This window comes from Salvelinus fontinalis, chromosome 10, assembly GCF_029448725.1.
Source record: "Salvelinus fontinalis isolate EN_2023a chromosome 10, ASM2944872v1, whole genome shotgun sequence".
Lineage (NCBI taxonomy): Eukaryota > Metazoa > Chordata > Actinopteri > Salmoniformes > Salmonidae > Salvelinus > Salvelinus fontinalis.
Genome location: NC_074674.1, coordinates 10137176 through 10158634, shown reverse-complemented (window position 1 = coordinate 10158634; position 21459 = coordinate 10137176). Strand labels below are relative to the sequence as shown.

The window sequence follows — 21459 nt, the reverse complement described above, 5'->3', positions numbered from 1 at the left end:
TAAGTTGGTCCTAAATATATAAAAAAAAAAACTAAAAGTATTGTATTTGGGACAAATCATTCAATAAACGATGAACCTCAACTAAATCTTGTAATACATAATATGAAAATGTAGTAAGTCGAGATGACTAAACTACTTGGAGTAACCTGCTTGGATTGTAAACTGTCATGATCAAAACACATTGATACAACAGTAGCTAAGATGGGGAGACATCTGTCCGTAATAAAGCGCTATTCTGCCTTTTTAACAACACTATCAAGAAGGCAGGTACTATAGGCTCTAGTTTTGTCACACCTGGACTACCCTTCAGTCGTGTGGTTAGGTGCCACAAAATTACACTTGGCTCAGCACGGCTGGCCCTTAAATGTACACGGAGAGCTAAAAGTAACAATATGCATGTACATCTCTCATGGCTCAAAGTAGAAGAGAGATTGACTTCATCACTACTTGTTTTTGTAAGACGTGTTGACATGCTGAATGCACCGAGGTGTCTTTTTAAACTACTAGCACACAGCTTGGACACCCATGCATACCCCACAAGACATGCCACCAAAGGTCTATTCACAATCCTCAAGTCAAGAACCGACTATGGGAGGTGCACAGTATTACATACAGCCATGACCACATGGAACTCTATTCCACATCAGGTAACTGACGCAAGCAGTAGAATCAGATTTAAAAAACAGATAACAATACACCTTATGGAACAGCGGGTACTGTGAAGACACACACACACACACACAGGCACAGACACACACAGACACGATGAGACACGCACTCTACACACACGTACACATGGATGTTGTATTGTAAGTATGCGATGGTGGAGCAGTGACCTGAGGGAACACACTAAATATATTGGGGAAAGTGTTTTGAAATGTAATGTCATGTAATATTTTAAATTGTATATAAATGCCTTAATGTTGCAGGACCCCAGGAAGAGTATGTGCTGTCTTGGGAGGAACCAATGGGGATCCTTAATCAATACAAATACAAATGGTACAGGTGTCTTCTTTTTTAAAGTCTATAACCATGTGTGTGAGGTGTATACTTTGGCTTCAAAGTAGATTTGTTTAAGACTACCAAGAAACACTGTCTGACCCTGACTTAGCCCACTGCAGTAAAATGTTACATGCAGTATGTTTTTCATATTGGACATACATATTGGACCGTACATCCTTTCCTGTACTTTGTCGCAGTAAAAAGCGGTCTATTGTATTCAGGTGCACTTCTGCTTTCCAAATCCACATACTTTACACCCCCAGCAGTGTGTAAACATACATGCTACAAACCCTACCCTGTTGGGCTAATTTCTGTTCAAGGTAACCTTTGATCATCTGAAATGTCTCTTATTTCTGTGAGATCTTATTTCTGTGAGATCTATGAGATCTTTCCTATTCTTGCCATAAACCACTGCCTTGTTATTACAAATGAGAAAATCAAGACTGTGAATATCAAGTAGCTAATTTTCTAAGAAATTAACGAGAAGCAAAGTCCTCTAAATGAGCAGTAAAATGCTGGGGATGTAAACTCTATGGATTTGAAAAGCAGAATTGCTCCTGAGTAGAACGGATCCCTCTTTTACTGCGACACAATATAGAGAAAATTGTGTACAGTTCAATAAATGATAGGATTACACAAAACAATATGTTTTCATCAAATAATATCTTAGAGAAATACTTTGAATAATTATTTGTATTATAACTAGTGTAAAATGTATTGATAATTGTGCCAATGTTCCATCATTTTCACCCAACTGTTTTATTTACAAAGTACACGGGACGGAACTTTTATTCTGAAGGATTCCACAAACCCGTGACCCGGAAAAGCTTAGTTAGTCTTGCCTGCTTCACAGCGATTGCAGTCTCAACGGAACAATCGCTAAGAAATTTAAAAAGGCTGCAGACCGATACAAACCTGCGCGTCTAAAATAATTGAAACATTTTTTTCTGTTAAAACGTAGGTTATCGTTATATGGTAAAAAAAAAAAGCATTACATGTAAATACAATTTAGATAGCTACCATTGATTATTCCGATTACATAAAACTAAAGCTTGCAACTAATGTAAGCCAAATAGCTAGCTATGATGCTAATGCTAGGCTAAATTGCTAGCTAGCTAAACAAACGTTATAGGCTAGATAGCTAGTTATGTTTGCCAGAGGTTGTAGACACTGACTAGCGTTGCTAATGCTGACTAGCTAGCTAGAAACCATGGGCAGGAACGTTAGAACATCCTCGCTAGAAAAGCACAAATAACTTACTCGCTAACGAGCTGTGTTATGTTCTATATAGCCAGGGAGGCGTATTTAGCTAACTGTTATGTAGCCAACGTTATACTCCGCATGATAGGTAGCTGGATTCAAGGTTTATTGTGGATCAGATAATCAAAAGCTTTTTTTTCTCTTATCAAGATCCTGAGCCGAGGTATCGACGGTAAGCTTTTCTGCAAGCAACCACGGACAGTTAACGTTAGCTAACACGTTACTGAACGCCGAGATGTTTAACCCACATCACCACCAACAGCACCAACAACAGCAACAGTTTCACCATCATCTGCGGCAGCTTCAGCAACTGTTCCAGCACCAGCCCCCCCCTCCACCGCCTCCTCCACCACAACCCCAACCATCGCACCATGTTCCACATCACCACCAAAGAGGACGGTAAGAAATGTGAACCCGAGGTCGTGGATATAAGGCCCTAAAACTGACTTGTTAGCAACAGTTGCTAAAATCAGACAAGCAGTAATATGTTTAGCTTGGATTACATTTGCCAGGGGTGCGTTCAGTCAAATATGATCTAGATATATCTTCCTCTGGTTCAGTTCATTCAACGTTGCCTAACTGTTTTAGACGAGCTTTCCCAAACGCTGCAAACCATTCTACAGGGGGTGCGTTCAGTACAAGAGAACGGTGTTTAATAATACGGAAACGACAATACTGAACAACCAGTTCAAGAACGGTGTGATTATGGTGGCCCAGAGGGAGATGTGTTTGGTGTGAGCCGCATTAGTTTTGCGATTTAAAATGGTCACACACATATTGATCAGGCCACACCCACCAAACGGGAGTAGAAGTACCTCAAAGGCTGGGTTGTAATCATTAAACCAAAGCAACATAAGCAAGTTAATATTGGACAAATTCAGATAGGCCCCTCCCTGTTTGGTTCCTAGTGAATACACCCCTGTTGAAGAACAGTGCGCACCATTTTGGGGAAACTTGTTGTTCAGTACCAATGGATGCTGCTGTGGGGAGGAAGGTGTATACATCTGCATTGCTTGCTGTTTGGGGTTTTAGGCTGGGTTTCTGTATAGCACTTTGTGGCAACGGTTGATGTAAAAAGGGCTTTATAAATACATTTGATAATAATGGCTGGAACGGAGCCAATGGATTGGCAAACACATGGAAACCATGTGTTTGATATCATTCCACAGATTTCCCTCCAGCCATTACCACGAGCCCATCCTCCCCAATTAAGGTACCACCTGTGTAGAGTACAAACCGTCAGGTGACGTAGCAAACGTTGAATCGAACTGAATGTACCCCAGGATTGTGTTCAAAATGACAGAACTGTGTGAAACAGTGAATTCACACAGTTATGTCGTAGGCCACATATTGCCACACACACCCACCAAACAAGAGCAAACATACCTCAAAGGCTGAAGAACGGTGCGCATCGTTTTAGGAATGCTACAAACCGTCACACTACTTAGCAAAAGTTTAAGCAAACTGAACGCACCCGGTATCAAAGACAATTTTTAAATAAAGGGGCCTAGAAACACCTAATCCAATAGAAATCCCCGATCACGCTTGTAGACGATGTCATGGCAACATAAATTGGCCAAGCTCATGCGCAGAAACACATGTCATCGGTTCTAACAGTCATCTTGTGCTGAACTGCACATGTGCAGGCCGTTAAATCAGTCACTCAAAAGTGTCAGTTTGTCACTTTCACAAGGTTGTAGTACATACAGTTTCAGCTACTTAAGACTGGCTCGAATCTAGGTTTTGCTAGTGCTGAGCGATTTTAGTGCTTTTTGAGGTAGTTTCGGTTCGATAATTAAAAAAGAATCACAGTTCGATTTCAATAAAAATGTTTTCCGTTAAATGCACTATGCATTATGTGGGATGAATGCTAAACAACAAAAAATAAAACAATTCGTAATATGTCGCATGATGGTAGTGACTGCCCATTAGTGCTTATCAATTATTAACCATCATTTATTCACATTACATTTCAGTTGTGTATATTGCATTTGTTTTATTTGATGAGTTTATTTAATTCCAAGTCATCTCATCTCTATAGAGCTGCTGTCTGACAAAATTACTATTTTTAGTAGTTCATCAAAATAAATATGACTGCTGAATGCCAACTATCAATCACTTAATCGTGTATTTTCAGGTAGAGAGAGCTCGCGAAGCAACTGCTCTCTATCCCTCTGTCGTGCATTCTTCTCTCCATCTCCGTGTCTGCTCCACACAGACTGGACCAGTAGACGTGCAATGGATTCTGGTCATTGTAGTTAATTACCATGTTTTCTGCGCTGAACTATGTCTAATATTGGCCTGTTGGAAACTACAACTTGCTATTACATCGCACAGTTCGGGCTTGCGCTGTTTGATCGCTAGGGAAACGGCATTGCGCTGACAGAAGCAAGAAAAAACAGAACAAAATGGATTTCAAATAATTGACTGATGTCTGTCAATTCGTTGTTTAACAAACGAAAATAACGAACATTTTGGTTATTCACTCAGCACTAGGTTTTGCCATTTTAGATTTTGAGAAAATTAACAACTAAGGACACATTTTTCACTTCTCCTATTGACTTGCCAAACCCCGGTTCGGTCTGCTTCGTGATGTGTTCCCGGAAGTATCACGATATTGGGCCTCTGGGTTTAGAAACTCTGTGCCAGTATGTTTGCTCCCGTTAGGTGGGTGTGGTGGGGTGTGGCCTGATCATGTGTGTGACCATTTGCAAAACTTGTGCAGCACACACCCTCCCATAATCACAACGTTCTTTGACTGGTCATTCAGAACAGTATCGTTTCTATTGAATTAAATGTTGCACACCTTTCTGTCCTGCTGACCGCACCTCATATTTTCTTTGTATAAATAGTATTTGTTATTGAAAATTACACTGGCCAACTGTTCCAAACTCTGGGGCTGTATTATGTTTAGATATAAATACTGCTTTGTAATTAATGCCCATTGGCTCTGTGATCACCAGGGCCATGGCTGGACCAGGCCCTGCTCCTCCACCTCCTCGTATGGTCAACCTGGCTGCCCAGGCCACCATCATCGCCCCCAACCCAATGTTACAAGGGGCTCTAATGATGCAGCAGATGCAAGGTGAGAGCATTTCAGAATGTCAGCAAATGTACAGACAAGTAGATTGACATATGTTTCCAATATGGTATCACATCTTTATATCTACGTCGCTGATGTGTACGTGCAAAAGGGCTCCCGAGTGGCGCTGCGGTCTGAGGCACTGCATCTCAGTGCTAGAGGCGTCACTGCAGACCTGGTTTGATTCCAGGCTGTATCACAACCCGGCTGTGATTGGGAGTCCCATAGGGCAGCGCACAATTGGCCCAGCGTCATCCGGATTAGGGTTTGGCTGGGGTAGGCCGTCATTGTAAATAAGAATGTGTTCTTAACTGAGTTGCCTAGTTAAATAAAATTTAAAAAATACATTAAAAGCTGTATGAGTCTCTGCACTGTTAACACTTTGTTTTTATTGCAGTTCCATTGATTTGGTGTTCCTTATCGCTCCAAAGGCCACCTGATAGAAACTATGACCCCATTTAGATATTTTTCCTCATAATCATCCCCCATCTCCGCCTCTCCCACCTCTCTCCTTCACTCATACTCATCCTCGCCTCTCCCACCTCTCTCCTTCCCTCATACTCATCCCCCATCTCCGCCTCTCCCACCTATCTCTCCTTCTTTCTCTGGCTTTCCAGGTAGCATGCGGGGCTTTACAGCGAGCGGGCAGCAGTTCACCCAGTTCTTTGCTGCGGGGTCCCGGTCCTCTCTCCTGGGGCCTGTACCCATGGGCATGTCCATGAAGAACCCCCACATGGGCTTCCCTGCCCGTCACTACCATCCCCACACCCGCTACTACAACAACAACAACAACAATGTAATCACAACCTCTATTTAATTATGGAGAACTACAAGGCACTGAGCACCCACTCTGAGCAGTTTCTGGTTGACTAGCTAAAAGTTCTACTTGGGTTTTAGTCTGAGTTGTTAAGATTGCTTTGATTGTCTTGAAACTGTGGGACAATGCTATGAGGCTTAAAGGGAAAATCCACTCAAACTATCCTTTGGTATTTTTTACATTAGTCCACTGTTTGATACATTGCCAAAATGTTTTGCGTGTCAGCAGTCAAGTTTTCAAGATATTGGACTTTCAAGAAGCAAAGTGTCACCTGCCACATCATGATTAGGCAAAATGCGTATACAGTGCATTCGTAAAGTATTCAGATCTTTTCCACATTTTCTTACGTCACAGCCTTCATCTAAAATTGATGAGGAAAAAACAATTTCATCTAAACACAATACCTCATAATGACAAAACAAAAACAGGTTTTTAGAATTTCTTGCAAATTTATAATAATACAACCCCCCTGAAATATCACATTTCCGTAAGTATTCAGACCATTTACTCAGTACTTTTTTGCAGCACCTTTGGCAGTGATTACAGTCTTCTTGGGTATGATGCTACAAGCTTGGCACACCTGTATTTGGGGAGTTTCTCCCATTCTTTTCTGCAGATCTTCTCAAGCTCAGCTATTTTCAGGTCTCTCCAGAGATGTTGGAACGAGTTCTAGTCCTGGCTCTGGCTGTACATTCAAAGACTTGTCCCGAAGCCACTCCTACTTTGTCTTGGCTGTGTGCTTAGGGTCGTTGTCCAGTTGGAAGGATAACCTTCGCTCCAGTCTGAGGTCCTGAGCACCCTGGATCAGGTTTTCATCAAGGATCTCTCTGTACTTTTCTCCGTTCATCTTTCACTTGATCTTGATTAGTCTCCCAGTCCCTGCTGCTGAAAAACATCCCCACAGCATCATGCTGCCACCACCATGCTTCACCGTACGGATGTTACCGGGTTTCCTCCAGACGTGACGCTTGGCATTCAAGCGTTCAATCTTGGTTTCATCAGACCAGAGAATCTTGTTTCTCATGGTCTGAGAGTCTTTAGGTGCCTTTTGGCAAACTCTAAGCAGGCTGTCGTGCCTTTTACCGAGGAGTGGCTTCCGTCTGGCCACTCTACCATAAAGACCTGAATGTCGAGTCTCATAGGAAAGGGTCTGAATACTTAAATATGGTATCTGTTTATTTTTAATACATTTGCAAAAATGTCTAACCCTGTTTTTCACTTTGTCATTATAGTGTATGTTGTGTCGATTTGATAAAGAAAATGTTTATTTAATCAGTTTTAGAATAAGGCTGTGAAGGGATCTGAATAATTTCCGAATGCACTGTTATACTGAAATGCTCAAATAACATTTCTTAGTCCACTATACCTGTTTCACACGTTAACTGTTGCTGATTGCTGAGGGGGCAGTTGATTGGTTGATCAAATGGCTCACCCTGTCCATGTAGGACTATGCTTCACGGTACCCGGATAGAAAGAGGGAGCAGAGAGCCGTGGGGAGCACAGATAACCAATCTGCAGCCAGCAGGACCCTGCCCAATGACAAGACTCTCAAAGGTAGGACCGTACCTCAACACTCAACACCTGCTAGCAATGCCTGCTAGTACTAGTGTTAATTTGGTGTCTTTTCTTTAGAGCTAGTGAAATCTCAGAAGCATGAAAAGGGTTTGGTTTTTTGGTTGCTTGCTCTTTTCTTATGTCTCCTTCTATGTATGTTTTTTGAGTGGGTGTGAAACAGTCAATATGTGGTTGGAACAGTAGATAGCCTTGTGTCTCCCTCTCCCTGCAGATGGAGGAGTGGGAAGGCCAGATGGCCAGGCACGGCCCTCAGTGCAACCTGAGCCCAAGGAGCCAGCACTGAAGAAGCAGAGGACAGAGGGGTAAGTAACACTGTTTTGACTTTAGAAAATATCTCAAGTTCTTGAGCAGTTGTTTTGTTTACGTACCTATTCAGACTACACTTAACTGAGTATCCATGTGTTGAGATGAGTCCTTGGAGGGTAGCAGCTTGTAGTGACATGTATCCCCTCCCTGTTCCTTTCTGTCTCAGGTCAGAGGAGACTGTGGAGCAGCCTCCGGAGACAGATGGGGTCCTAGGTGCAGCAGTGCATCAAAGCCCACCAGATGACAGCCAGCTTGAAGGTGAGTGGTCTCGTATACCATCCTAGCCCTTCCATTCCAGCAGCACTTCCACGCCTCCTCCTCCCACCCAGCTACAGCACTGGCCTTTCACATGTGGCCTGGTGGGACTAGTGCTGCCCTTATCTCACCTGGTCTCTCGCTTCCATGAACAGACTGTTTCATTCTGGAGGAGGACGGGAGCACAGCTGGTCCAGAGGCACTAGAGGAAAGCAGAGCAGCCAAGGTGAGTTTTATCATCGTGCTATACTGAAGACCAAAGTGTCAGTGTAATGCTAGATCAGACAGATGGCACCTGATTTCTGCTCCCAAAGTGATATCATGACCTGCTTTAAGGGCCCTCCCTGTTTATGAGCAGGTCCAGAGTGGAGTGTCGGCCATGCCAGCCTCTGAGCGACTGAGTGGTGAGCGCCAGGCATTTACACCAGGCCTAAAGGATATGGCAGAGGGCAAGGCTGCCTCAGGGGTATTGGAAGGAGGGCAGGAAGAGGGCAAGGAGGGGGATGATGCTGCAAACAAGTTCTATTGCTACATCTGCACTATCACCTGTCACAACCAGCAGGTAGCGCAAACACACACACGCACACACACACGCAAACACACCCACCCTGAGGGTGTAGAGTGAAATGTGTTTGCTTTTGGATGGTCCAAAGCAAGCACTCAGCTCGTCGTATCCGACAGAGGAATCACTCTACCTCATCTCTCTGTATCATTCTCTCTCCATCTCTCTGTATCATTCTCTCTCCATCTCTCTGTATCCCTCTCTCTCCATCTCTGTATCATTCTCTCTCCATCTCTCTGTATCCCTCTCTCTCCATCTCTCTGTATCCCTCTCTCTCCATCTCTCTGTATCGCTCTCTCTATCTCTCTGTATCGCTATCTCTCTATCTCCCTTTTGCTCCATCTCTTTTCGTCATTAGGACTTCCAGAGTCACATGAACAGCCTGGTCCACCAGCAGAGGATGATGGAGATCCAACACATGTCCAGTGCCTGTCTGGTCACCTTGATGCCCAGCGTCCAGGAGTCACTGCAGGGAGGCCGCAGGGACAGCTCCTTCAGGGACGGGTCAGTACTAATGCACGTCATTAGGCACCATATGGATGAAAACTGACCCAAATAGGAAGGGTCTGTCTAAACTTGTCCAATAAGAAACACTTGTTTTCCTTTTCCATTGCAAAATGTTTTGCTACGGTCTATGAATACGACCCTGATGGTCCTCAGAGCTGTGTGTGTTTAACACAGAGAGAAGAGACCCGGCCTGCAGCGTTGGTGTGCCACCTGCCAAATCCACTACACCAGTACAGTCATGGTGCACCGCAGGACCAGTGAGCACAAGCTGACCAGCCGCACCTCCAACCCCTCCTGTACCGTCTGCAAGAGGCACTTCAGGAGCCCATGCCTGTTCCTGGAGCACATGCAGTCCCAGGAGCACAAGCAGAGAGTCGACGAGGTGTGTCCGCCGGTCTACTCATCTCTGCCTCGGCAGCTTGTAAATCCATTCAATTGATTTCCTTTCTCGCGTCCCAGATGGCGCCCTATTCCTTATATAGTGCACTAACTAGGGAATAGGGTGCCATTTGGGATGCAACCCTTGTCAGCCATCCCCCCTCTTATTCACTGTTCTGTGCTCCTCCCACGACAGCTTCGGGAGGAGAGAGGGCCAGCGGCCTTAGCTGAACTGGTTGCCATGGACGAACAGGGCTGTTTTGTAGATGACGGAGAAGAGGAGGAGGGGGAGGAAGAGGACGGGGAAGATGGTGAACAAAGCAGCTCCCATGGAAAGGTTAGGCGTCTGCTCGTACATGCTTTGTCGTTCCTCGCTCTTTCTCCCATGCTCACGTTTACTTTGTCACAGGATCCATACTAGAGACATTTTGAAGTGTTCTTCATGAAACTTCTGTATGTGGTCTCTTGTGTTGGTTTCCATCTATTTGGTCATGTGTGTCTTTGGTGTGGCAGGAGGGCTGGCCTACCCAGATGGAGGTGGCTTTACTGGAGGACATAGATGAAGATGAGGAATATGACCCTGACACGGTGTACGGTGAGTGACACGCTCTACCAGGGGTCATTGTTTTTTTACCTTTATTTAACCAGGTAGGCCAGTTGAGAACAAGTTATCATTTACAACTGCGACATGGCCAAGATGAAGCAAAGCAGTGCGACAAAAAACACAGAGTTAGACATAAACAAATGTACAGTCAATAACACAACAGAAAAATCTATGTACAGTGTGTGCAAATGTGGAAGAGTGGGGAGGTAGGGCAATAAATATGCCATGGAGGCGAAATAATTACAATTTAGCATTAACACTGGGGTGATAGATTTGCAGATGATGATGTGCAAGTAGAGATACTGGGGTGCAAGAGGGTAAGTAATAATATGGGGATGATGAGGTAGTTGGGTGTGCTATTTACAGATTGGCTGTGTACAGGTACAGTGATCAGTAAGCTGCTCTGACAGCTGATGCTTAAAGGTAGAGAGGGAGATATGAGTCTCCAGCATCAGTGATTTTTGCAATTTGTTCCACTCATTGGCAGCAGAGAACTGTAAGGAAAGGTAACCAAAGGAGGTGTTGGCTTTGGGGATTGTCTCACCACACACCACTCACTGACTTGAAAAGCCATTCCGAATAAAATCATTTATCAGTTCATGTTATTTGTATATTGCACATTATGATTTTGTCATGTGCCATTCCATTTTCATTGACTAACAGTACCTCTCTCTGCTCATCTCCCAGGTTCTAGCTTTGTGGTTCCCGTGGCTGGGTTCCTCTGTAGAATCTGCCAGCACTTCTACCATTTTGAGTCTTCAGCCCGCCACTCGCACTGCAAGTCACTCAAACACTTTGAGAACCTCAAGGTTGGTTGTATAATCGCACGTACTGTGTATGAATTAAGACGCTACCCACACAACATTTACGGGTTTGCCTATAGTTGTCTGTCTGTTGCAGTCATCGCCGTTAAATCCTATACGCTTGTGCCTTCTCTCCCCTACAGAAGTACAGGGCCTTGCGTAGCCAGAAGGATGGGACATTGGAACCTACTCCCGTGGATGGAGATGCAGGGTGTGGCAGTAACCACAGCCTGCCTTCAGAGGTCCTCGGCAGCCCTGCCTTACTGCCGCCCACCACCACGCTGAGGCCCTCTCAGCCCTGCCCTCAACCCCAGGACAACACTCCCTCAGCCTCATCTTTATCCCAGCAGCACCTCGCCACTACCAGCACCCCTACCACCAGCAGCACGAGGGGGACCCTGGGCCAAGCCACCCCAGAGCAGCAGAGCCTAGCTGGGCCTGAGGACAAGGAGGAAGAGCCAACCCTAGACCTAGGACCAGTCACAGAAGATACCGAGGAGGAGCCAGTCACGGGAGAGACGGAAGAGGAGGCAGCTGCCCAAGAGGAGAAGCTGGGCGACGGGAACGCAAAGGAGGGATCCAAAAGAAGGTCCGGGAGGACAACACAGAGACGTTGAGAGAGTGGAAGAAAAAGATGATATCCAGTACAATCGCTACCCTAGGACAGGGTCGGTTAGTTTGGGACAGCATCCCCCACCTCCTTTTCTGTATAGCTCAATAGACCAAGAAAAGAACACCCTGGCAACTCAAAACCAGTGGTCCCTCCTGGCATACCTAGGTGTTATTTTTTTTTTATAACACAACCACAACTAGATACAGATGTATTTCTAACAGGCGTTCAGTTAAACCTGACTGAAGAGGAGAACCATCGGGAAACAACGTGTGGATGTTTTGTGTTTCTATCATAGTGTTAAAAGGGTCCAGTGAAAACAAAGGTCAAGCTTAGTTCAACAACACGTTGTGTTCAATCTAACTCCGTAACACATTGTAGCCAAGTTTAGGAAGGGAATGGTGTTGTTTTAGTCCAGGCATTTCCCATAAAGCTAACAATGCTTTTAGTAAGACTTAGAATGTAGCATTTTAGCAGTTGACTTTTATCTGAAGAACAAAAAAATGTGAGGGGGGTGGGAACTAAACGTTTAAAAAGTAAACTGTACTTTTGTTTGAATGTCGAGTAACGATGAACCTTGATTTGATCCTAGCTTTGTTGAAGTGTTACTGTCCTTGACATTTTTTTACACAAACTGAACTGTAATGGAGATTTCTTGGGATGTATTAGCAGGCGAGGGGATATGTTCGAGGGGGGTTTCAAAGGGGATAAGTCCTAACTGCTTTGTCTATTTTGCTCAGATACACCGTGAGCTACTGTTTTCCCATCGTCACTGTACTACTAAAGCCATTCTGACTTCTTTAGCTCTTTAACCCCGTGGTTGCTGCCTAAATCCCACTGGTGTTGTGCCTAAGTTGCACATGAACCTCCAAAAGGCTGAGCTATAAGCTCATATGGCTTTGTCAAGACTGGGAGAATTTTAGGTCAGTAGTGTTTCTGCAATGTTAGGAAGCAGTACATGCTTTTAGTGAGCCTTAGAATGTAGCTTCTCTTACTGAAAATCTCATAATGTTGTGAAAGTGCTGGAGTAGACATCCTAAGACCATAAAAAGTTCCTTTTTAGATGTGACTCTGAAAGGGAGAACAAGTTGGCTGAGAACAGATCCTCTTTGCCATAGTTTGTTCTCAACTGAGAACCAGTTTTATGCGAAGGTAAGTGATCACTTATATTTTTCCTCAGTTGGAAGCATTAGGTCTACCTACTGCCAGTTGATACGTTGGGTGGATTTCCAACGCCTGTCACCCCATTAATATTTACCATTTCAAATGTCCTGCAATGTTGCATTAACATAGTGTCACGTTGTGATGTGTAAACTAAAAGAGTTGAGTAGTATTGTGCTTGTTTTCCAACCTTTTAAATTGCGTTGTAACTTCATTCTGTTTTTCACATCTTGTACGCTCCAGTACACTTGACTAGTAGAGTCGTTTTCATTGGAGTAGAACAGTCTGTACAAGAATTGCATGGCAGCGTTGTCACCTTTCAACTGGGTAACCTAACATCAAGGTTATTATCAACACCAATGAAGTGGAATGATAGGACTTTTGAGTTTTTCCTAACCATGAGACATGCCTGGGTGAAACTCAGGGCCCTAACTGGCCAGGAAAATCTCTTGGCCCCTGGCATGGAGAATGAAGTGTCTTTTCCCCAGTGATAGTCAATTAGTGTAGCAGACTAGCAGTTAAAGAAACTGATAACCAGCAGCTCTGATTTTGAAGAGCACCAATAGAAGGAATGGGATGATTCACCAGCTTGTGATCTCAAATTAAATGTTATTTGTCACATGCGCCAAATACCACGGGTGTAGACTTTACAGTGAAATGCTTACTTATCAGCCCTTCCAAACAATGCAGAGTTAGAAATAATAGTCCACAAGAAGAATAAAATACACAAGAATGGAGATCTATTCATGGTTCATCACAAGACATGGATAGGCATTTGTCACTGATCTACTGGTGAGGAGACTTCTCTACCTGAATATAGGATGTTTAAGTTGTAGACAGAACTACACAAAACTAAAAGTAATGTAGCACTCCACAGATAAGTCATCAATCACAGCAAGTTGAAATAGACACTTTATTTTCTTCTTTTGAGGAACATGTAAGGAATCAATCTTTCCCTTCCAGATTATACTTTAAGTGAATTGCCAGTTGTTTTATTAGTTAACCTGCACAGAGGAAGAGCAGATACATATTGGTTTTGATGAAGGTAAGTGCAGTTGTCTGCTAGATTATCTGGTTCCGGTCCCACTGAAATATTACAGGACCAGAGCGTGATGAAATGTCAAACAAAGCTGTATGTTTCTTAATGTATTTTTATTCAACAAATGACAAACTCAGATGAACAAAATAGTTGTTTTCTAGCAGCTAGAAGTTTCTTGTATTTTGGGGGGATGTTTGTTTTCTGTATTGGGGTCATTTTAATTTATAAATAAAATATGACTATTGCCTCACTATTGAATATATCACACCTGTTCATTGTTTGAAATGTTTTAGAGAGCTAGTGCTTTAAGTTAGCAATTCTCAAGATGTCACACTCAGTAACATTAAATATACTGTATTTATACCTGGCTAACAAAAACAGAATAGGAAAAAGTGGAACACAGCACAAAACATGAATCTCTTCTTGCACATCACTGAATAACATTGACCAATGAAAGTCACATAATTTGGAATATTGCATTATTGCTGTAAAGGTAGTTTCCCCACAAAGAGGTAAATATTGACTACAAACAACCAGTTATGTCAATCACTGAGCTCATTCCACATGCTTTCACCCCATACCAAGCACGGGGATAAATAAGTACTATTGTATCAATTGACTGTATACAGGTAGCTAAACTGAAACATTAGTATACATAGTATGTGGTGGTGGATACGTGTTGGCATAAACTAATCACTTCAACACACAGAATAAACTGTCAGCTTTTGGCTAATTTGACTTCCCTTTGCAGGAACCATCTTAAGATTTCTACAGCTGAGTGTGGATTCATAAGCACTACATGTAAGGGGCAGAAAAGGACAAACCCTATTCACACTTATCTAAGTGTCGACACACCACACAGGAACACTTGAGGAAATATGCTCATATAGATGAAAGGAATGTTGTTGATTTGTATGAGAAGATCTCTAGTCAAGCTTTGTCCTCTCACTCTGCCTCTCCGCCCTTCTCCCCTTCAGTGGCTGGAGAATCCTGGTCTGGGAACAGTTGCTCCTCTCCTGGGGGTGTAGCAGTGGTCAGCTGAACTCTGAACTCCTGCCTGGCCTGCCGGTTAGACTCCAACAGTTCATGTAGTTTGCCATTCAGTGAATCGTTGCGTTCCTCCAGGTCATCCAGGCAGGAGTTGATCTGATCCAGCATAGTGTTGATGGCTGCATACTCTGCCAAACGAGAGTGATGTAAGAACAGAGACGATGCAAGTCCTAACAGACAAATGCAGGCACTTTTGACTTACCTATGTAAACAGCGGAGAATGAGAATACACACACACTAACAGTATCCCTTACTCACAGGTGAAGAGATGACGCTAGATGGAGTATGATGACATTGACATCTGAAACATACCAGTATTACCTTCTTCGTTGAATTCATCTTCATCCTCAATGATGCCATCGTCACTTGGGATGTTAGGATCTCCATTTGGTCCAGACATATTGTTCCTTACGTATAATTAACTACACTAAAATGAATTACGGAAGGATGCGTTAGCTAGCTAGGCATAGCATAGATAGTAGCTAACTTAACAACAGATGCTAGTTGACTTATATTACTATGCTCATCACCAGTGCACTTAACATATAAGAGGGGGTTCTAACACAAATTTCCGCTGAAAAAGTCAAAATGACAATCGTAATGCACAAATTGGATTTTGCTTAACTGCAACGGTTAGTGTCTTTGGTCTAAACCTGTCACGCACTGTCAGCTGACTGATAACAATATTAGTCGTCGCTAGTTACCACAACCATAAAGTCCTAAACCCCGCCCATTTATATGTATATATTTTTAAAGGATTTTAAACCTAACCTTAACCAACCTGTTAACCTTATTCCTCACCCTAACCTTAAATTAAGACCAAAAACACATTTATACTCTCATATATTTTTACGATATAGACCATTTTTACTTTGTGGTTGTGGTAATTAGTGGAAACCGAAACAAGCTGCCGGAAATGATGCCTTGACGCAATGTCCAAACATTGCTTAACAAATACTTCAAGAAATCTACATCTGCAATATATCTGTCCTTGTAATGATGAGTATAAAAAAAATCAAATTTTGCATGTGTATCAGACTGGAACACAATTTCAGGATCGATAGATTCACATCAGGCAGTTTTGTGGCCAGTTTCGTGATGTCTATCTTGTGATTTATATTAGTATATTATATTTGGAAAATCGCCTCTATCATTCATTCCAACGTCAATGTTAAACTTTTCAGTGTTTCATTTGGTGAATTGTATTGTCCAATTTCTATTGATATTTATGCATTACAGACAGTTTTGTTTCTTTTGTCTTGAGTACTAGGCCCTATCTCAGACTGCTTCATACTGTAATGAACAATAGGTGGTGGCAAAGTACTACGCATCTTGCGAGGAAGAAATACGCCGGCGTACACACGTGTCTCGGACCCTGCATACATGATAGGGACAGTCAGCTAGTAGCTAGTGAGCTAAAATAAAATAACCTTATCTAGCTAGCCACTTGATTACTCGACCATGGACCTACCTGCAGATATCAAAGCGTTCCTTCTGAATCACCCATTTCTTGAATTTACGGATGACGGTAAAAAGGTTAGCTAGAAGAATTTCCAAAAAACGTATTTTTACAAAATACTGTATAAACTAGCCAGCTACCGTTAGTTAGCTCATAACGATAGCACAGATATGACAATAGGCTGCGCAGCTAGCTTGTCAGCTAGTGGCTTCTGCTCTGTCAAATGGCTGGTTGAATCTGCGAATGATGTGCGCAACAAGACGTAAAAAAATGACAGTGTTTTGTTTTACCCCCCTTTTCAGATTAAATGCACACTCAATGGACATGATTGTCCTTGCAACCTCACAGAGCTCCAGAAATTCACGAAAGGGAAGAAATATCAGAAACTAAGTTCTACCGCAGAGTTCAACTATGGTCAATATGAACCTCATGTTGTGCCCAGCTCGAAGCAACCGTAAGTATTCTCCAAGAGTCATACTTTCAGTACTTGATTACAGGACTTTCAGTACCTGTTTACAGGACTTCTGTGATTATCAGCTGCCTGTCTGCCTCTCAACCAGTTTGAATTGTTACTGACAAATTCTGTATGTCTGACCTACAGCAATCATCTCTTCTGCAAGTTAACACTCAGACATATCAATCGCCTGCCACACCAGGTCTTACGGCATGTCAATGGCAAGCGGTTCCAAAAAGCAAAGAAGAAATGTCAGTTTTTCGCCACCCAAAATGTCCTTCCTACACTCAAATGTTGATGCTTCCTTTCCACTCAGTTTGAGGGTTTTCCATTTTGAGTTTTGTTGGATAGGTAGAATAGAACTACCTGAAACACCAGATAGAAGGTTTGATTTCATTGTTGTCAGTACAGTTTATGAATGATCTAATCTCTCCCCTAGATGAAGCGTGTGTACAACAGGGAGTGGAGTACATTCCAGCCAGCCTCCGACAGAAGAAGCCCAGAGATAGAGATGGGGAGAGGGGGCGCAACACCCATCGGGGGAATACCCAGCGGGGGAATGGAGCGTGGGCTCCTGACTCCGGCGACGAGGGTGGCAGCGACTCAGAGGACAGCATGAGTGACCTGTACCCATGTTAGTACCTCAGTCATTTAATGTGTAAAACAGTCAATGGTGACAATGTCTGCTGTGGACGAGCAATAACCTGATATGTGGATTCAAGTTCATTTTGATTTATTTGATCAATTTCCCTTCCTTTCTGGAAGGAGAAAACTGATGTCTGGCTTTTTCTTTCCCTATAGCCTCTTTATTTTCTCTGCAAAAAGAGACTGGGGAGGGTATGGAGGCGGAAAAAGAGGATGACTTTAAAACGGATGACGATGAGGAGATGGAAGTTGATAAACAGGCGCCACAGAAACGCAAAAAGGTCAGACGGCTTAACTCTCACAGCACTGTCTTTACACCAATAGTGTTGCGCGGTCTTCCACACAAACAGGTCTGACTATGTGGTTTTTGAATTACTGAAATTAGTAACACAGCTCTCTTTGTATTCTCAACAGGTTCAGTCTGGTGGTTTCCAGAAGAAATTCAAGAATCATAACTTGAAAAGAAAAGGTTTAAAGACCAATGTGAAAGTAAAAAATGTAAAATAAAGGTGAATATAAAACGTTTCTCTTCGTACTTTGAATTTGTCGAATCCTGTCGTGTTGATAAGTAGATGCAAACATGGTTAAACGCTACTTTTAACAGCTAATCAACGATTTGTAGGTCCTATTTCGAGCAAGAGTTGACAGATCAACACTATCTGTAATGTTCCACACACAAGCATTTTCCAGTCATAACATGGATTCTGCTAATGTCCAGAAGTAAATGTAGTCCTGTTTATAATCTCGACTACAGCATTTCATCTTCATCATATAGCTCCAATTATGAAAATGTCCCAAACGTACTAGAGTATTCATTCAGTATCAATAGAAGAGATTATGGAAATGTTTGATACAGTAACTGCCAGCTAAGGTATTTAAAGACTGGGTTGTATTCATTCCGCCGATTCTGTTGCAAAACGTTTCTTAAACAAAAGCAAATGAAACGGTGAGGGACTTAACAGGGGTCTAATCATTCCGCTGATTTTGTTGCAAAATCTAAGCAAACAAAACAGGGAGGGCATTACCTGAACTTGTCTAATAGAAAGTCCAAACAGTTGCAAATCTGTCTCTGGACAGATGCCGTGGTACACCCAAATACAAGGAGGCTGAACACGCCTCTTACGGCATGTCAATGGCAAGCGGTTCCAAAAACCGAATAAGAAATGTCAGTACTTTTCGCCACCCAAAATGTCCTACCTACACTCAAATGTTGATTAGGCCTCTACTGCCATTCAGTCCAATTAAACTGGTTTGTATATCTCCCTGACCAATATGGCTGCTATTTTCAACCCATTCTGGAACTTTGAGGATTTATGACATAGCACCCTCTATGCGTTCTCAATCAATCAGGGCTGTAATCATTCGTCCAAACTGTTGCAAAGCATTCGGTTGCACAACAGAATCAACTGAATAAGTACACCCCTGAAATTGTCGAAAATAAACTATTTTTTAAACTGAAATTTGTTTATTTTGGACAAATTCAGGGCTGTGGATTGACTGCATAGTTTGAATAGAATATTGGCAGTTCATTTTAATGTATGGAATAATTCCTCTAAAACTGTCTGGCTAACAAACATACAGTGCAGATACATTCAAATGCATTCTTTTACACTATCTTATCACAGCACTGGCAGGTTGACCAACTCCCTGACCAAATGGCTGATCTTTATACCATCAGGTTCATGTGCATTCTAGTGTTTTAACTAATTCTACAGGAGACCGTGCAATCGTGGGATCTGGTTGTTACAAGATCTTTGCTCTTTAGCTTCTGTCGCACAGAGTACGACGTAGGAGCAACTGCAGGACATATCTACACATTTCCTGTATCTTTGCAGATCATCATTTCGAATAAACAACAAAGCAAACCTTATCAGATTCGATTGGGGTAGGAGTGCGTGCATTTTTCTTCCATATATGGTCTCCAATATGCATAGCTACGTTTTCAATGTATGTTTACCTTCTAGGTAGCTTGCCTGGCTGGTCTCTGCAACATCAACAAACAAATGGATGAAGGACAACACAAAGACAGTTTAATGCAAATTGTATTCGCATACTGCCGAGTCTACTTTTTAAGTGATCTTTATGAGATATATATGTATAAAAAAAGTTGTAAGTATTCTGCCATTTTCTAATAAAATCTTAATTATTTTGCTTTTCGGCGATGGACTAGCTCTCGTAGCCAGCAGTAGTTTATGATAGCTAGCTAGCTACTGACCAAGCTAGTCAGCTAAACATAAAACAAATATATGCGCAATTATGATGAACGTTGATGACATATGTTGGGCTCATATGGCAATTTTTTTGTTACAGGGGAGCCAACAATATCTCCTAAACTGAGAACATTGGCAGGAGGCATCTTGGGTCCTTGCTCTCAACAGTTGTTAGCCATGATAACTTCGTCCCCAAGGTTCACGTGGTGTGACTGTCGCAAACACAAGATTCATGTCAAAGACACCAATGAGCTGTGCCTGCAATGTCTGGGCATCCAACATGCCAAGGAGGCTGTTCTGGAGTATGGGAAATGCCCCCAGTGTGCCAAGATGGACTGGAGCAACTGCCTCACCAAAGTTCAGGAGATAATGCACCATGAGAGCCAGCAGAGGAAGCATGAGGCAGCACTGTCTGAAGTTAAGCTCAAGTCTGAGACCACCTCAGCTCCCATCAAGGAACCAAAACTGGAGGAAGACCCAGTCCCCATTCTGCCTCCACCTCGGACCTCTACTACCACACCTGTCTATTCGTCCACCATGCCAGTGTTGTTCACCACCCTCTCCCCGCAGACAGGGCCCAATTCCAGCATCCCAAAAGACACTTTGCTCTCACAACTTGCTATTCAGCAGTCAGCTGACCACCCTATCCATGAGCCAATCAGGTTCCCACATGCTGACTTCCAGGGTTCGGCAAACAACACCATTTCTCAAAATGCCGCTCGCACTGCACCAAGCACTTCAAACGGATCCGTGGTAGCCTCCGGCGGAAACGCTCTCCATCTTCCTCGTATTCCTCCTCCTACTGACTTCTGCTCCTCTGGAAAGTGGAGGAGGTCTCAGAGAGAGTCGCGGCAGGCTGTCCGGTCAGAGAGCAGACACGGAGCAGGTGGAGATGGTTCAACAGAGACTAGAGGCCCAGCAACAGGCCACCCAGCTACAGTGGGCAGTTCTGGAGAAGTGCATTGAGGTTCTGGAGAGGAAAGGTGCAGAAGCTGTTGTGTCATTCCCCACTTCAGCCCAAACTACACATATTCATGCCTCCATCCCTCAGGCATCCACCTTGTCTCAGGAAAGCGAGCAGAGAGACTTATCTCCCATACCATTGTGAAGCAGGAAGAGGAGCCCTCCTCCATCTCATCTGCCTTGAGACCTTTCAGGGATGTGGAAGGGGAGGATGCCTCTCCGTCAACTGATGGTCCTATCTCCAAACAGGACTTACTGGCAGCTAAGGAGCTTCAGAGCCTCATAGCACGAGCCGCCAAGTATCTTGGCATAAACTTCACCAACCAGCTCTAGCCCACCAGACTCTACCATGGTTCCAGAGTTTGAGGACCTGGTTCAGAGCTCTTGGCCAAATCCTGCCAGCTTGAAGCCGTACAGGGAGCTGTTCTCCAAGATGTACAGGCTTCACAACTGCCAGTCTCCAGCCTACAACCAGATTCCTCAGGTTAACTGCTTTATGTCGGCCATCTTCCAGGCGATGAAGCCCACAGAGAACAAGGAGGCGCCGGTCCTGGCTGAGCGATTGCGTTTCACTGAGACTCGAGTAGAGAAGATGTACCAGACTGCTAGCATGTTTGCCAAGACGGCCAACTACCTGCGCTACCTATCCGACTACCAGAGGAGGCTGCTGCTGGAGATCACTGAGGATCGTTCAGCACAGAGTTATGTGGCGATCCT

The 21459-nt window shown here is 43.4% G+C and overlaps 3 protein-coding genes across 5 annotated transcripts; 2 read left to right on the top strand and 1 right to left on the bottom strand.

Moving 5' to 3' along the window:
- The first annotated feature begins 1852 nt into the window (after nt 1–1852).
- Nucleotides 1853–14214, top strand: ciz1a (cdkn1a interacting zinc finger protein 1a). 2 transcript variants are annotated; one of them, XM_055935669.1, is made up of 15 exons: nt 1853–1959; nt 2413–2661; nt 5226–5347; nt 5962–6140; nt 7607–7715; nt 7948–8038; nt 8209–8300; nt 8453–8523; nt 8656–8859; nt 9218–9363; nt 9541–9748; nt 9941–10081; nt 10258–10339; nt 11036–11157; nt 11295–14214. In XM_055935669.1, the coding sequence occupies exons 2-15, from the start codon at nt 2498–2500 to the stop codon at nt 11766–11768; spliced, it is 2205 nt and encodes a 734-aa protein (XP_055791644.1). In that variant the 5' UTR covers nt 1853–1959; nt 2413–2497; the 3' UTR covers nt 11769–14214. The 2 variants fall into 2 exon arrangements, with proteins under 2 accessions (XP_055791644.1, XP_055791645.1); XM_055935670.1 differs by having other exon boundaries at nt 1853–1977.
- Nucleotides 13822–16724, bottom strand: bbln (bublin coiled coil protein). 2 transcript variants are annotated; one of them, XM_055935675.1, is made up of 3 exons: nt 16483–16724; nt 15324–15438; nt 13822–15139 (listed from the first exon to the last, which is right to left on the bottom strand). In XM_055935675.1, exons 2-3 carry the CDS (start codon nt 15409–15411, stop codon nt 14907–14909), a joined length of 321 nt encoding a protein of 106 aa, XP_055791650.1. In that variant the 5' UTR covers nt 15412–15438; nt 16483–16724; the 3' UTR covers nt 13822–14906. The 2 variants fall into 2 exon arrangements, with proteins under 2 accessions (XP_055791650.1, XP_055791651.1); XM_055935676.1 differs by lacking the exon at nt 16483–16724 and having other exon boundaries at nt 15333–15867.
- On the top strand, nt 15998–18094 carry LOC129863592 (surfeit locus protein 2-like). Its single transcript, XM_055935674.1, has 6 exons — nt 15998–16547; nt 16773–16924; nt 17072–17175; nt 17364–17558; nt 17726–17850; nt 17984–18094. Exons 1-6 carry the CDS (start codon nt 16473–16475, stop codon nt 18074–18076), a joined length of 744 nt encoding a protein of 247 aa, XP_055791649.1. The 5' UTR covers nt 15998–16472; the 3' UTR covers nt 18077–18094.
- The last annotated feature ends 3365 nt before the right edge of the window (nt 18095–21459 follow it).

Bases quoted from the DNA above. Each gene is read 5' to 3' on its own strand.
- bbln (XM_055935675.1), bottom strand. From the start codon at position 15,411: ATGTCTGGACCAAATGGAGATCCTAACATCCCAAGTGACGATGGCATC. The intron at 15,140-15,323 runs GTATGTTTCAGA...CTCGTTTGGCAG, and splicing joins CAACGAAGAAGGTAATACTG to AGTATGCAGCCATCAACACT.
- ciz1a (XM_055935669.1), top strand. From the start codon at position 2,498: ATGTTTAACCCACATCACCACCAACAGCACCAACAACAGCAACAGTTT. The intron at 5,348-5,961 runs GTGAGAGCATTT...CTGGCTTTCCAG, and splicing joins AATGATGCAGCAGATGCAAG to GTAGCATGCGGGGCTTTACA. The intron at 8,524-8,655 runs GTGAGTTTTATC...GTTTATGAGCAG, and splicing joins AGGAAAGCAGAGCAGCCAAG to GTCCAGAGTGGAGTGTCGGC.
- LOC129863592 (XM_055935674.1), top strand. From the start codon at position 16,473: ATGGACCTACCTGCAGATATCAAAGCGTTCCTTCTGAATCACCCATTT. The intron at 16,548-16,772 runs GTTAGCTAGAAG...CCCCCTTTTCAG, and splicing joins TTACGGATGACGGTAAAAAG to ATTAAATGCACACTCAATGG. The intron at 17,559-17,725 runs GTTAGTACCTCA...CTTTCCCTATAG, and splicing joins CATGAGTGACCTGTACCCAT to CCTCTTTATTTTCTCTGCAA.